The 17,487-nt window shown below is 40.7% G+C and overlaps 1 protein-coding gene across 1 annotated transcript in view; it reads right to left on the minus strand.

The window, feature by feature from the left end:
* SLC35F3 (solute carrier family 35 member F3) overlaps positions 1-17,487 on the minus strand; it is a 189,478-nt gene that overhangs the window by 41,394 nt on the left and 130,597 nt on the right. The window contains exon 3 of the mRNA XM_085315469.1: positions 14,002-14,326. Within this exon, the coding sequence (XP_085171595.1) occupies positions 14,002-14,326 (325 nt within the window). The remainder of the gene's footprint in view (positions 1-14,001; positions 14,327-17,487) is intronic.

Here is a 17,487-nt window from a genome sequence, read left to right on the forward strand (position 1 = left end):
TAAGTCCTTGAGAGAGAAAAAACGTACTGAACAACAGTTCACATTGTTACCAATTTTAGCAAAGCCTCTGAATTTCTTTTCAAAGTGTTTTAAAGGAAGAATGACAGCAGCAGCAATGGCAGCAATGACATTTCACTTTCGAAGGTCAAATTCTTTGTTCAGAAACCTGGCAAAGGTGATACCTGTTCTGCTACTATACTTTTTAATCATCAGCAGTGAGTGTCCCACTCCTGGAGAACACAGTTAGTGCTGCTTTTTCCCCAGGACAGTGCTCTGGCTGTTTATTCAAATAAGATGTACTCAAAGTAGCTGAGAGATCACAGCAGAGGTTTTTCCCACGTCACGGGTAGAACTCAGTGGTGACAGCAAGAGGGAAGTGGCGCCCAGCTGCCTATCAGCAGTACAGCGCACCCTGCCAGTGAGATGGTTTGGAGAACCACACACAAATGCAGATGTGCATGCACCTCAGCGATGATCACAGGTCTAGGTGACAGGTGAGTGTCAGCTTAGTTATATTCCAGGATTGCTGGCTTATTTCTAATTCTGGAGAGCTAGTCAGCTTTTTCCATGCCAAGGCACTCAGCAGGACTCCAGTGCCCCAGCAGTACAACATGCTGAGATTTCATTACAGTACACAAGGACTTAGGAGCTGAAGACCTGCAGAGCAAGCTGACCTTGGGAGAAGCAGCTGGCTCTTTTGATGAAGGGATCCTGCAGAAGAAACGGCAGCTCCTGCTTTCACACAGAAAGATAAGTGGCACAAAGTGGCAGAAAGCAGGCAATCTTGTCATCTAGTTTGAAACATTTTTCACTCCTTTATAAACCGTCCTTGTTTGTTCATTTAGCACTTGCAGCATAGCTAGGCTAGAACATGCAGTTCCAATCACTGAGCAAGATCATGGAAGAGGCATGAGAGGTGTTGCAAAGATCATGGGGTAGGTATTAGAAATCAGTCAGGCATACTGAGGATGATCAGGACATCAGTATAATTTTGAATCAAGTCTAATGGTAAAATCAATTCATTCATTCTTGGAGAAGCATAAGACAGCAGTCACACCAAAAAAATCCTCTACCTATTCACTGCTGTTTCTCATCTTTTACTTGTGAGGAAAAGAGCATACCAGAATACAGAAATGTGTACAAACTGCAGCACTGTGGAGAGGGAGGGAACTGAGCAGGTAAGCATAGACTTTAACCAGGATGTGTCTTATAGCTGTGTGCATTTTATCAACTGTAGAGGGACTATGTTCAAAGCCTTGGGTGAGCTGAGTTTATGCTAATGAGCTCATCTGTGGGAGCAGCTTACAAACATGATAAAGCTAATTAACATGGTCTTGAGTCTGACCTGCTGCTGCCAGTACGTCTATACTATGTGAGAATGCATCAGCTCAGGCCTTTAGCTCCGAGACAGGATAGAGGTTCCCAAGAAGAAAGAAGTGTCTGCCTGAGCCCACGTGTAGATATTTATGCCTGTTTTCAGGATGGGACATATGTCTTAATCTTTTTGTAATTCTAACCCCGTGGCAAGACCTGCCCCTCAGGAAGGAGGGCCATTCAACATCACTGAAGACCAGTATCTGAGCCCCTAAATTCCATATTAAAGACAGAAAATTCTGCTACAAAGAAATCAGCGGGGCCTGCTGATTACTCTTATTTGATTTGGTTCATAAGGGTTGCTGGGGAGCTGTGAGCAAAGACCAGCTGATTAAAGCTAGTGCAGATTTTGATCTTTGCTGACTTCAGGCTGCATCAATGAAAGCCATTTCTGATTTTAAAAGAGTGTAAATGAAGTGAGAGTTTAGCTCATAGGGTGAGAACTGGATAATATGATGACAGAATGGTTTTATAAACATTTATTATTCAAAATCTCTTCTGGAACGGCAAATACGCCTAGGCAATTATCTCACTTTAGCTGCAGATGGGCAATTTTGATGTAATTATTATGCACCTTCAGTACTACAAAGCTTTCAGTGCCATTCCCTTTGAAAACATATGAATATACAGAATGACAAAACTAATGAACTATAGCAGCTTTTTCCTGTCAGCTGTACAAGATCTAGTAGGCACCATGAGCACACTTCATGTAGAGAAGTCTGCTGGTCACTGCTGTTAGGCCAAAATCATGCAAAAGCCATGCTTGCAGCTTAATGCAAACTATCTGTAGTGCTCAATAGCTGAGTTACTTGAGGAAGGAAGATTTGCCATTACACATTCAGATCATGACATTATATTGACTCAAATACATTATTTGTCTTCTCTTTTTCAGAGTTCCCTAATGAGATGTTCCTACTTGTGCCTAAAATCTGTGATTAATTACTGTTCTGTGCTAGACAAAGGCTTTTTGGCTAAAGAGAATTCAGATATCAGCGGTGTAACTGGAAAGAGTCTAAAGCCGCATTGACAAATAGACCAATTTCTTTCAGTACAATTGCTATGAAGGAAATACACTTTTTTTCCACTTTCTTGCAACAAACATATCTAGAAAGGCAGCTGTTAAGTTTTTTTGTATCATGAAAACAAAACATAACTGAAGAAATTTAAAGCAGCAGACAATATTTTCAAGTCTACAAGCCAAAAGCTAGATCCATAATTAAGTATTCATATAACACATACAATTTTCAAGAGGAATGTCCCCATTATGATTCCTGTTTACCTAAAAATAAAGACAGTTTGACATTCCCTTTTGAAAATCCTAAGAAAGTATCTTTAACAGTTTGGTAAGTTTTATTTGAACATTCATTCTACCTAAGAAACAAACCTGTTAACACATGAAATAGCCATGGCTGATAGGATTAAATCTTTATTTAGATATTTCTGAGTTACTAGTTTGGATTCCTGTAATGTGGAAGACTGTGGCTGTTGTGCCTTGATCTCGGCATCTCAAGTGTTAAGAATCTGTATCTAGTCACATGATTCTTAACATTAGCTGTAACACTAAGCAAGCTGTCATTTGGAATAATACATGATATACTGATCCAGCTAAGCTTTCAGAAGAAGATGTGATGTTGCTACACAAATTATTGTTTGTAATTTGCCTAACAGTTAGTTTTAAGTTTTGACAGACCTCATGCAATCTGCTCCCATAACAGACTGCACGTACCTCAACAACTCTTACTTCCAAGCATGCACTAATCACTTTTCAGCATGTTCTCATTTTCCACACTCCTGACAGCTCAGTTACTCACTATTTGAAGAAACACCCTCCTTGGTCTGAAGATCTCACTTATTTTGTTTGACGCTGGCTAGTTCTTACTTCACCTTTTCTATGCTATACAACATTTAAAAGCCTGTTTTTCATATTCCCTTATGGTCATACCTTCTATAAGATGAAGGATTCAACTCTGCTATAAAGGTTCTGTAGAATTTGGTAAGGCTGAAAGTAACAGCATTACAGAAATCACTTGGAACTATAGAGAGCATGGCTTTGCTATGTGATTGCTTAAGTTGTTTAAAAAGATCCATGAAATCAATATGGCTGTAAGACTTTCAGAAGGTTTGCCTTCATTGCTAAAAATTTCATGATCAAGCGTAGATCTATAGGTACATTAATGGAAGGGAGGTGACAATCTGAATTGCTCCATGATTCTATGACTTGGCATTCAGCACACTGTGGTGAGACGATCTGACAACAGCAACCAGTTGTTATACTGAGAATAACAGACAGCATTAATGCTGGAGCTTCCTTTTCATGCAAAGTATTATTAAGAGGAATTGAAAGTAGAGGTGCAATTCTGGCCTATTTTCTAATGTATTATTTAACAAGACAGCTGAATAATTTTTATAATGATCCATAGTTGGAAATGCATATGCATTTCAGCTGAATGCATAAGAAGCCAGACTAGTCAAGAAAATGTAGCTTCGACACAAAAAAAGCATGATCCAATTCTCATTTTACCTGGGTGGCTTGTCCTACAGATATAGTGAAGAGACTTAAGAAAAACAGTATTTTGCTTAAGTGAAACATTTGTTAGATGTGATACAAGGACAAATGCCAGACAACTTACTGGAACGAGGTTCTACTGTAGTGAATGAATATGTGCTTATACCCTCTGTGAGCACCCTGTCTTTGCAGCATCCTAGTGAAGGGGCATTCACAAGGACCTGAGATGCCTGGGCTTTCACATTTGTTTCTGATGAAAGAAACTGGGGAGATCGTCACTCATTTAGAACTTCCAGAATTCACCTAATGGGAGCCTCAGCTTTTTACTGACGAAGTGAAAGATTTTCAAAGACACAAAGGAAACGTTACAGCATTCTCTACACATTTGCAAAATAAGCAGCTTAAGTAAATAAGCAAGCAAACATCTAACTCTAAAGAGAAAAAACGTGATTCAGAAATCAAACCACAAGCAATGAAAACCAACTTCACAGAAACCTCGTTTAAGGGAGGGAAATAAAGTGAATGATAAAGCTAAAAGCAAACATTTCAGATAGAGGATGTGGGAAAGAGTTATGTCAGAAATATGGGAAAGTGGGAACAGATCAGAAAGCCACAGTGAATTTGATCATTACAGGCTTGCTCATAAGATGCCCAAAAGACATGGTAATGACCCTAAGGGCATAAAGAGCTATTTCCTTCAAACTCACTGAGTTTTAGCTGATGCCACAGATGGACAAACAGATTGCCAGGAAGGTTGTTTCTTTTTCTTAGCTAAACTGAAGAGAAGCAGTCTTCACTAACTGCCTTCTCAAGCAGGCAAATCTGGTAACAAAACTGTGTTCTGCTTGTTTTTGCCATTTTGGATGGCATTTTGGATGATTCTCTGGCAGAAAACTACCATTTTGAAAGGCATGTTAGTGCTGGAAAACATGGGAATGTCTGTAGATCTTAGCAAGTACACATACGAATGCATCTGCCCATCGGCTCATATTTTACTACTGTTTCCCTCCAAAAATCTACTGATGTTCGTGGGCAATATTAAATAACTGCTTAGCAGGATTTTCCAATTTACAACATCCTGTTCATGTACCTGTGCTGCTGCCAACCTTCATCTTTGGCTATTTCCTCCCTTTTACTAGCTATAGCTCTGATTAACAAACATGAGTGGCCAGCTCTCTCAGATCCTGATGGAACAGGGTCTTTAGCCAGGTACTTGTACATTTATATGAGGCTGTCTTTTAATACAACCAGAAATAATCCTGGGAACTCTGGACTCAGTCCATAACCACTAGGCAGCTGGACAAAAAGGTTTTTTCCACTTCTGTAGTACTGCCAGCCTCAAACACTTCTTACTGTATCATCTATCTTTATTGAGAGCTGTTAATTACAGCTACAAAGTCTCTTACCATACAGGCACCTTGTTTTTTAAAGCAGTTTTAAAGGTAGCAGCCCCCAACATATTTTGACACAAGTATGCAGGTAGGGGAGGAGAGAGGAAGAAATAAACTTCCTTATCGCTGCCTCTTGAGTTTTGTTGTTGTTTTTGTTGCTGCTCTAAACAATCTGTGCAGAGTGTCAAGATATGTGATGACTCAGGTAAAACACTTTGTGCAAAAAGAGCAGCCGTGAACTCTGCCTCCTCTTGTGCTATGATGTTTAGAAAAAGAGCTTACCCATGCTCACTCAGCTTTCTGATTCTTTCCACACACAGTAAACACAATCACATACTCTTTTTGGGTCCCTTTTTTCTCCTCTGACAATCATAAAATGCAGTTACTTTTCTATTTGCGCACGTTGAACATGCGCTGGAGGCAGGGAATGGTTGAGATGACCTCTGAGGTCCCTTCAGTCCTGCTTTCTTTGATTCTGTGCTTTCTGTTATGCTGTATCGATGGATTTGCTCATGAGGTCTCCTGAAAAAAACCTAGAAGCACACAAGTTCAGCAGCTTGCTTTACTAACCAGAGGTAGAACAAGTTAATGAAGTGCTATTAGCCTAAAGTTTAAACACCAACAGAGATTCAGTGCTGGAAGACATTGCTTTCTTTCAACCAAGAATATCATTACAAAAATACACTATTTCATTGCACATGTGCTATCTTCAGATAATGAATACAATTACTTCTGTTTCTAATCCTTGTCTCAAGCACCACGACCTCACACTAGGTATATAATATGGTTATTTTAGAGTATGTGTTGTAGATATGGAGGAGAGAGCATCTTTTATTCTACTATGAAAAATTAATGGGACAAAACAAAATTACAGGACATCATTTAATCTAACCATCTGTGGAACAGTTTTGCAAACCAGGCTCAAGGATAGTTAAAGAACCTGCATTTTTTCAGCTCAGAGCACCTAGTTTCTATTCCCCATTAGCCTTCCAGAGGGTTACGAAAGCCAAAGAGGTGATCCTCACTGGAATAAGGATTTTGAAATTAGGAAAAAGCTTTTCACCAGGCATGAACATTAAGCTCTTTTCACTACATCATGGTCTGGAATGCAATGAGAATCTCAAAGTACATTCTCAAAAAATTGAGAGGCTAAATTACAAAGGACTAGTTTCCTAAAAAGGAACCACCACAGTTTCCACACAGAGGCTAAGACATAAGCTCTCACAGGAGTGTTAACTACCTGAATAGAAGGAATTAACAAACTTTTGAAACAGAATTTTAAAGAAATTCTCTTAAAAGTGTTTCCAGAAGATGGAAAAAGCTGGGGGCAGGTTTAGAAAGGGAGGTAAGCATAGAAATATCACTTTACATGCCTGACATCCACAAGCAAACCCCACACAGTGAGAGCTAACTCCACAGAAGTTAGGACTTGGGCATTAATTTTGGGGCACTCTACCAGCCACTGTCCTTATCAGCCCTGATTTAGATAGCAAGCTTCCCTTCTGGGCACATGAGGAACAGAAAGCGACCAGCTTCAACAGGGGTCAGGGAGAAGTTTTTTAAACTTTCCAGTAGAAAACATCAAGAGTAGTGCCACCTCAAATGTTGTTAGGCATCTAATTCTGGGATAGGTGGAGGCCCCTCTCTGTACTTGGAGTCCCCATCTACGGATTTCCCTGAGCAAGATGTCTTCAATACAGTCAACTTTTCTCCCAATAGAGGGGAGAAAACAAGAGACCTACCAATAACAACTAGAGTTTCGTGAACAGACTTTCTCTCTTTCTCTTCAGCCTTTCCCACTGTTTACCTCACTGGTCTCCTCCTTGTGCCTCATCTTTTGCATCTCCTCTCTAGGTGTTTACCCTCCCCTTGTGTTTTGCAAGGAACTGGTTATTCAGCTCCAAGATGGCAAGGCTGCAATATGCAGTGGGACACTGAGGAGCCAGCCGAGGCAAGTTTCCTTGCTAATCTAGCCTCTGGTGATGTCTTCAGTACATAGAAAAGACTTACCTGAACAGGGAGGTACTCCAGGAATAAATACTCTGGAGCCTGAGGACTACAAATTTTTGCAAGAACAGGCATATTGTAAGCACATCATAGACAGCTGGTTGAGAAAATTTTATACCAGGAGCTGCAGAGAGCCAGAAACCATGACATTATCCATTAATTACCTTAGAGAAGTCTCTCCAGGGAAACAGCTGAATTGATGGCGCATATTATAATTTGGCCATAATGCTGCATAGCTGTGCTAGGACCTTTAACAAAAGCAAGAATCTCAAGCTAGCAGTTAGGTGCTCCCTCCAGAACTTCTGTGATCCTTAGGGCTCCTGGCCTGCTGGGATGCACACCATCTTCACAAGGAAAGAGAGGGGTTCCCATGGTTTTCATCAGGAAGCAGTAATTTCTCAACTCTGAGAAACTGAAGTTAAAAATAGCATCTATCTGAGCAGGAAGGAAGGAAGCTAGACATCTGGCAACAGAGTCCCAGTGAGTCCTTTCAGCTGCAGAAACAGCATCCTTCTGGCTCATCCAAAAGGAGGCAGAAAATTGTCACAGAACTGGTGAAAAGCAAGACAGCAGGAAAATAGTCGGGTGATGCAGTTATCGCAGTAAGGCTGCTACCCCGTTGCCCCTTCTTTTGCCTCCCAAGATGACAGCAGGTAACAATTCTGTGATAATTTACACAAGTGAGGCCAAACAGCCATTTTTTAAAAGATCTTTCCTTTTCCACAATGCATGTGCACTAGAACCCTGATATGCCCAAAGAAAATACACAGCTTCTCACCCTTGTTATGGCTCTTATACTGGTGTACGCCACATGATTAAGCAAAAAGTTTACTGATTTCAGTTTGGCTTCAGCTGAGCTAAGCTCAAATGAATACTCCCTGCCTGAACCTGACTTTAGGCACAGCAGGCAGGGCATCTGACAGATGCCCTTCAGCACCTCCCTTACCACCAACACCACGTTGTTCCATAAGAAAGCTTCACTAGTACTGCTACTTAGTGCTTCTTAATAGTACAGTCTGGTCTTGTTTTCAGTCAAAAGTCCTGGGAGAAAAGTGCAGATTCAGTGAAGACTATTCAGAGGGATACAGTTGCCCATGAATAACATTGGTCAACACTAGTCGAGATACTTGCGGTAGAAATAGATAACCAGAAGTTTGATAAACCACTCGCACAATATATCAGCTATTTTTCCATTATAGTAAGACCCAATTAGTTATGCAAAGCAACAGTATACTCATCTTCTTTTAATTGATTACTTTGATCCCAAGTACAAAGACAAGTTCAGACAGACTGGTGTGGAGATTGAACTGATTTAATTTAGAGTTCCTCCTGATTTGTATCTGTCTAACTCGAGAACGAATCAGATGCTGTACCTTTTTTTTTTTCCCTCCAATAAGCTAATGTGAACTTGAATTGTAAAACAATTTTGTTTTGAGAACCACAAAGCAAATAAGTATTAGTTTCAGGCTGATACACTGAATTAAAATTTATAAACTGAAAGTTTTTGGAAGGAAAATATTTGCTACTCCACTGGGTGATACTTGCTAAAACACTTGTATTCATCATATCTGGATGCTTCCCTAGCTTATTTATGACTCTGGTAATACTGTATGCTCTGGTGGCGACGTTCCTACCTAAATAGCAACATAAATCAGTAAGATGCCAAAAGTCAACCACACTGCAACATTTCAGTGCTGTTGGATAAGAGACTCATGAATACAAACTGTTTAAAATCAATAGCCAAAAGGTCTCTACTCTTGCCAAATCAGGCTCTGACCTTATCAAAGCTTCGAGTGTCATCATGATCAGGTGGTTACCAGCACCTGTGTAGCTGAGCTCCCTGACTACTGCTGCAGAAGAGTGCAGTGTTGATGGTTCAGTAAGTGGCACTTTCATGTGAGTCAAGATGGGGATGCTGGGCTAGCGTCTTATCTCCTCCTTGCAGAAATGTGTACGAAATATTTAAAAATTGGTCCACATTCTCTTGGATATTATGTGAAGCTAAGGCACTGATCACTTCTGGCCAAGGAAGATCTAAGTCTCAATTCTGAACATCTGTGTATATACATCAGAAGTGACTCTTGTGAAGTTATTGTAGATATATTAGAGTAAATGAGATCCACATTAGTCCTCTTCCATTGCTACCTCCAGTATTTTGGCTGGGTTCCAAAGAAAAAACTATATTTCAGTGTTACCCTCAACTTTTGTCTTTTTTTTTAAAGAAATATCTTCGAATTCTGAAAAATTAGTGGCAGCTAATTCAGAGGCAGTACAGAGACTGATTCAGTGAAAAAGAACATGTTCAACACATTCAAATGTGAATGTAGATCAGTAAAAGATACCTGAGATGATTCTTTCATTTGCCAGACACATCCGCTGTATTCAAGACTGTAGAAGGAATTCCTTTAGCCCTATTGCTGCATGCAATATAAATCATGATTTAAAAGATAAACAAATAATCATGCACACTATTCTGTCAAGTCCTGCTCTTTACTTGTCAGAAAACCATTACATAAAACCATACCATCAAAAGAAATAAACGTTTTGAAGAATTCTGCTGCTAACATGTGCACAGAATCCCCAGCTGTTCTCACCTTGGTATGCAAAGAGTGAATCTTTGTAAAAGCTGTGGTATATTTTCTCCTGCCTAGGACAGCACAAAGCTAAATAATATCTTACAGAGATTTTAATTTCATCTTTCCTACAGCCAGGGAGTTTTAAGCTCCAGTGCTTTTAATTTATGTTACCTCATAAATTAATAATATAAGAATGACAGAGGAGAGCCCATCAGGTTGAATGCGTCATTTTATAGAGCAGTTTGGAAGCAAAAAATATGAAGATAAAATGAAGTACTCTTAAATGATCCATTATGCCCATAAATCAGTGTGTGTGTTATTTCTAGACTGGACAACAGTTTAAATTATGTTAATCTAGTTATGGTAATTTTGTTTTAAGCTGCTGAGCACTCAGACAAGAAGTAAGAGAGTGGAGATAACCTTGGAGTGCTCTTCTGTGGCCTGTCAGAATTTTCTGAGTCACCTTTTCAAGAGCACAGTCTTGTGTGACCTGTACTTGGCCCATCATGGGACAAATTCTCCCTGATACGCAGTTTATGCATAACTCTTAAATTTAATGGAATTGCATAGGGAACCTAGCGTAGTCTGTACGTGAACACATGTGTTAGGGTCCACCTTGATTCATCACCAAAAGTACTGATCCAGAGGGAATTTTATTCTTTGTCATGTTCTGTCTGGATACAATTTGGAAAAATCCAGCATTGTCTCAGTGGAGACAATGAGCGGCTCTCCCATCATGCTGCAAACAAAACTGTTGTTCTGCTTGAGCTTACATGGAAAACTACTTACTATGCACTAAGGTTGAATCAGAAATCTTTAATACTTTATGTTATTGTCTAATACTCAAAATCTTATAAAGAAAATTAATAAAGCTCTTGTTAAATGTAAGGTACTACTATAAGGATTTGGTGCCAAATTTATTACTGATATGTTTTATAAAATGGGAGAAAAAGACATACAGCTTTAAACAGATTTGTGATTGCAGCAGGTATGTTATGTAAGATTACAAAGCATACAAAAATTATATATATTGCATAGTATGTCTCTAGTATAATACAATAGGAATTTAAAATCATACTAAGGTTTTTGGACGGTATATTTAATCAAGGTAAGCATATCTCTGTGCAGGAGGACAGACTCCTTTTTCACTGCTACTACATTTTATGATCCCCCTTTTATATATTTTTTTCCTCATGACTGTTGTTCTTTTCATAGCCTTTAACTGTAAAAGGTTTATAGCATCCTAACGTTTTCCAGTTAGCTTTTGGCAGCTGTTGAGAGCTCGATATCAAAACCTTTAGGAAGAAAGGGAAGACAAGGGGGATACTGAAACGTAAAATTATGCCAAAAATATACTTTAAAAGATTTTGCAAACATTACCTCCTCTAAAGCCAGCAGGCCAAAAAGGAGCCGTGAGCACAGGTGGGGCCCAGCGGCGAGAGCGCTTAGCAGGAGAGGGAGCCGGACTCGGTTACCCCCGAGCAGCAGCAGCAGCCCAGGCGCCTTCCTCCTCCCGTGCTGGCCGGGTACAAAAGCAGCAGGGGCAGCCGTGCTTCGTAAGGAGCGGCCCCCTCCAAGGAGAGCCACGCGTCCCCAAAGCACGCCAGCTGCATCAGGCCGCGCAGCAGCCGTGCCCCGAGCCCGCGGCTGTACGGACGCGCTGCAGGGCCGCGGTGAGGGTCGGGGCTGAGAAGGAGACAGCTGTGCACGTGTCCTTGGGAACTCCGCTGCCAAAAAGATTTAAGTGCTTATGGATTTTAGAAGCCTATGTACTTAACACATGAGAATCCCTTCGTTTACTACCTTACTAACGAGGTGTCTTAGACATCGTAATTCCACTTTATACTCTATTTGTTTATCACCTCCTTGCAAGTTCCTGCCAGAGAGCTCAGATAATGTATAAAATATAGATGAGGATGGAGGATAAAATTAGAAGCAAGTGATTGAGCAAGTTTCTTGTTAGTTCCAGGTCAGAACCGTCTTACTTTAACCACTCAGAAGCCCACGCAAAGCCTTCCTAATGTGTCCGCTTGTGCCTGGAGTACAACCTTTCCTGGAGACAGTATTGCCTCACATAGAGCTGCAAAGTCTCAACATGCAACATATATGTGAACATATGTAAATATACACACACATATATAAATATAGCTGTATGCAAAAAGAGGGAATGATTAAGAAGGGATCCTGGGATCCAGTGTTCTGACTTGTGCATGTGAAATCTCAGTCATAGGGGAGAACACAGATGAGCAATAATACTCATTATGGTAAACGTTAGCACGGCACCACTGAATAGTCTCTGTTTCGATAATGGACATGCTGAGGGAGACTCTGCACAAACACGTGCTAAGGGACAGTTCTCCCTCCAAAGGGCTGCACCACCTGAAGGAACAGCAAGTGCAAAGGAATCAAAGGTTTGCACAGGCCTGCTCAAAGGCACACACCAGCTCTAGGGCAAAGCTAGGAAACAAAGCCAAGTTTGTACTTTGAAGCCAGTAAGAAACCCTGTAAATTAACCCTATTCAATCTGCTACACAGACAGGCAAATGCACACTCTTTACTAAGCCTGCTACAGGTGTATTTGTAGTGATGCTCCCCCCCTCCCCCCCCCCACACACATATCCCAAATAAGCTGTAGGACTTGCACCTGCTGCTCAGCTCAGTCATTATTTAATTAAATAGTAGACATAAAATTAAAAAAAAAATTACCAGCCATATCAATTAACTGTAGCAATGAAGAGTATAATGCTCTGGTTTTAACCCTAGGGATACGGTGAACCACAACTGCTCACCCCAGAATTATCAGTATTTAAAACACTATCTGAGGGAAGCTGGAAAGAAAAATACTTACAAACCAAAGAAACCAAAGGTAGCTGTTTTCAGCTAGCATTTGTTACTGCTTTTAGACTAAACTGTTGCTTTTTCTAACCTCCATACTTCTCTCATCTCGGAGGCACCCATGTTTACTATTCAATAAACAGTAAGTAGAAACTGAAGTCTGAAGTGCAAAGCAGGAAACATGGTATCTTGCAGAAATTTCTTTAAAACTTCTGAGTATTACTCTAGGACCTGCAATAAACAGTGAACTTATTTTATCCACAGCCCCCGATGATTTAAAGGATTAAGAAAATGTAATGACATGTAAGCATCACAGTTCTAATGTTCATAATCTTAGCTCTGGTAATATAAAGTATAATCATGTGTACCCTGATTTCATTGATTTTTCCTTTCATGAGTTTCTGCCTCACTGCTGCACAACCGGAAGATGAGAATTGTGTACTTCTTGCTGTTCACTTGCTGAGCAACTTCATTAAGGGACCTGAGTCCCGCTGTGTAACAGAAGGGGAAAGTGTTGTTCACAGTCTTCTGTGTGTTGCAGAGGCTCTCTGCCATGGGGCTTCTTGGTGGCTGATTCATCCCACCTGTCCCAGGCACCTCTCCTGAGCTAAAACTAGATGAGATGATGGATCACGTGCCAGGCGCACTCTTTCAAGGGGCTAGAATATCCCCAGCCCCTCATGGAAGTTGGGCACACAGGGATTTTCACAAGAGGCTTTGTACGTTTAGGCTTGCTATAAAAAAAGAAAGGGGTACTGAAGACAAAACGCCGTCTTCAGTTATGACCATGCTTCCTCTCGGAAATAAACAAAATAGAGCAAGTACAACTGGGATCAGAGTCTGGCCTTAGATGTCAAGGGCGCAATGCCAGGAAAACGCTGTAATACTGTCATTTGGCTATTCAAGGAACTGCACTAGTAGCAATTTTGGAAACCGGAGCTTGCGTAGCTTACTCAGAGATTGCCAAAGAAATCAGCTGTTTGGTTGAGGAGGAAAGATATTAATAAAAAAAATGATGATCACAGAAGTTTGGACAAAAAATTTTTGCAAAGTAATGACAGAAAATGCACACCTTCATTAAGTGACTTATATGTATTGGAAGTAAACCTGGACTTCTTACTGATCAAGTCAAATTGTATGAAGCGTAGTAACATACCACCTAGCAGACCACACAGAATGAATTCAGAACACCCTGTAACAACTCTGAAGAGAAAAAACAAGTTTGTTTTAACAGACAAATTCAAGTAAAGTATCTGCTTAGAGGTACAGTAGCATGAAAGTGTCAGAGGAGAAAAAACAAAAGCTCCCATACCTGTATCTTTGATGTGGAGACTGCTTTTCAGCTGACTTAAAAACATGTCCAAGATAATACAAAGGAAAGAATAAAAAGTTCCAGTTTGTTGCAAACCATGTTAGAGTGAAGGGTGCATCAAATTTCTTAAAGGTCAGTTTTGCAAGCTGGGTTGAACCTGACCAGGAGGAACAGACACCCAGGACCACAGCGACACCCCAGAAAAACTTCTTGAGCTGCGTCACGGAGCATTTCCAACAACAGCGGTTCACCCTTCCACTGCCTTCTGCCCCAGCTTGCATCTGTGCTTCGGCTGGGGCTGGAGATTCCCGGGAGTGCTCATCCCCTGTGGAAAGAAAAAATAAGGTTTACAAAGGAGAACCGGGCATCAGTTCAGTTTCAAATCCTGGGTCCTTTTGAAGTCCTTTTTGAAGCTTTACCACAATGAGATCTTGCCACAAAATGTCATTCATTTTTAGATCATCACAAAGCATCCAACCCAACTGAGGCACAATTACAGTGTAAATAATAATCATCCCCTCTAGATTTAGGAGCCACTGGGTAAAATGGAAAGTGAAATTACATGTTGTTCTGGCATACATAGAAAAATGTAACAGATCACTCAAACTGATGCTTCTTGGACATGCAAATGAATGCAAAATATGGCATTGAATTTAATAAAGCAGCAAAGAGGATTACAGCGACACTTGCAATTATTATTGTCCTGCAATATATAGAATCAGGCAGCTTATGCCACATGATGTTTCTTCAGGAGGAGAGAGGGGACGATTTATTTAATCTTACAGCTAAGCGTGACCACTGCAAAGTAAGGAGCATGATTAATGCTGAGCTTGGATCACCAAGCATGCCAACAATCCTTAGCAAAACTGCTCTTTTGAGACTGTAACCAACTTGCAACAACCAGAGCATCTCAGAGCAGGAACCCTGACTTCTCCTTGAGGCCTACACCAACTGCGACTCAGCACCCTGACTTCAGGTTTGCCCTGACATAACGGAGCCGAGGATGTTGCTCAGAAAGCCCAGATTCGCACGCACATTATTCCTGATCTCGGTGTCCAGGAGAGAGATCTGTACTCAAAAATTCCTTCCTTTTATACTGATGGGAATCAGTAGTTTGAATGGGCAATATTTTAATACTTCTTATTTCACATTAACCTAATTTGGTATGTGTACAAGCTAATACATTAGTAAAGAAAAGGTTTATGCCAGGGAGAAGAACAATTAATTGTTCGTTAGAGTGTGGTGCTGCTAATGTCAAGGTTGTGGGTTCAATCCCTGTATGGGCTATGCTGAGGGTTGGACTAGATGATCTCCAGAGGTCCCTTCCAACCTTACCATCCTATGATTCTCAGAGAAATGGATGATCTAAGCTAACAGTACCATAAGTTTGCCCAGTAAAGCTGTATTTTATAACAGAAAAAAACACCCAATCATACTGAATACTCAGAATGTTTTCCAAAACTGCGGTCTCTATTTGGCTTCTTGGGATCAAAAAAGAAGCATACAAGAGTACAGCAGCAAAGGTAAACAAACATCTAGAGTTTTCTTGGTGTTTTTCTGATGGCTTTAAAAGAGGGAACTTTGCAGATCTCTTCATTTATTTCAGTTTTCAAAGAGAAAACTGAGCAACTTCCCATACAAACAGAGATGCACCAGCAGGCCAATGAATTATCCAAAGTTAACATGGCATTGTACTAGGCATATATTGAAAAGATTACAACCTATCTGCTAAAAGTTAGAAGTTCCTAGAAATAAAATAGAGCTGTCTGTGTAGCCTTAGTTTGTTCAAAATTACTTTAATACATTTTCTTTACATCACTGCATGTAGCTAATGCTTCTTGCCTCATTCATTGCATAGACTGGTCAGAGTTCAGCTTACAGAACAATGATACCTGTATTTCTCTTAACTTCACCAAGTAATGTGCAGATGCTAGTGCTGTGTTTACTAGCCACCACGCAAATCCTGCAATGATTACTGAATTTTCAACTTCCCTGAAAGCTCTTCCAATGCACCTTGGCACTGTAACACCCAACATTTTGCAGACCACAACAAACTGCAGAGAATCAACAGGAATCAGGTATTTGGACTTTGAAAATCTGAGCTTTGAAGAACAGACCCACAAAGCAATTTTTGGCATTTCCATCCAAGCAGCTGAAAGCCCTCTCTTCCCTCAAATTTAGGAGTCAAGGTACTCAGTGGAAGTCACAGGACTCCATGAGTGTCATCTCTTGACTGTTACAGTGGGCTGCCCTTCTGGCATGCTTCCAGTGCAACCAAGGGCATATAAAAGACTAATCCATGAAAGCCCAGGTGCCATGTGAAGAGCCATCTCAGCTAGCCTATACAGAAGGCTTAGGACAGGGTTTGTGTCACTCTCTCAGTACAAGGAAGTGCCTTCCTTCACTTACAGTTAACATCTCTGAAAGAGCTCCCAAAGTTAGGCAAAAATTTTCCTTCTTCCAGAAGGCAGCCAGAAGAGTATCCTTCATTCCCTTCTTCTCTGCAGTTATTTCCCCAGGATGTGGGAAATCAGTATTTAATCCCCTCCTGTTAAAGATATCTAACACAAGGGAACGTGCCTTAAGCCACCAGGACCCAAGATGGGTCCATGTGCTGAACTACAACATTGAAGCTGTAACGTTTTTCCTAAATTATGAACTGGCCACTGCGACAGCAAGATAGCGTGTCTGACCCTCTGGTTCTGTAGGTTATGGAACTCACTAAGTGCCATAGGACCCTATCAGATCCACCAGACACTCAATAAAAAATAATGCTGTGTTTGGTGAACACCCTACAATGGACACTGTGGTGAGGATCTTTTCCCTACCTAGGGCTCAGGGCTGCTCTCCCGCTCCACTCATAAGTCAGTCTGTTCATGTGGCTAGCTCGTGTGCAAATATCACTACCTCTTATGGTATTCCATAGCAATTATTCTGTATGAAATAAAGCAAAATTTTACTGATCTTCTCAGTAGTCCATAGGCATAACAACTCATCCACAACCATTTAGCCTTGTGTTAAATATATGAACAAAGATGTCCACTCTCAGCAAAAGACGATACTGCATGTATCACTTCTAAAGTGATCTTGCAGCTCAAGGCCTACATTTTTAGGGATGTTTGTTCTTTGGTGACCTAATTTGCTTGCTGGATGAAGTATAAGCTTATCCCAGGCATGAGGGGTTCCACGATGATGGACTGAGAGAGCCCTATATTGTTTGATAAAAATAACTGTCCTAGTGATTGAGAGTTATAAGATGGGCCTTTTTTAACTGTCCTCCAGCTAAACTGCATCCTGTATGCATGATTTCCTGTGCTCACCACTGAAGGCTGGATGCCAAATGGGTATAGCCTTTTCCTGTGGATGATGCACTGTCCTGGAGGAAGCCTGGGACTTACTCTGTCCCAAGAAGCTGGATTGTCTTTGGAAGTTGAGGCAGCTGTAGAAGAGGATATAAACCCCTGTGGTCCCATCCTCTCACTTACT

This window comes from Rhea americana, unplaced genomic scaffold (genome assembly GCF_003343005.1).
Source record: "Rhea americana isolate MKP2758 unplaced genomic scaffold, rheAme1 scaffold_43, whole genome shotgun sequence".
NCBI classification, from domain to species: Eukaryota; Metazoa; Chordata; class Aves; order Rheiformes; family Rheidae; genus Rhea; species Rhea americana.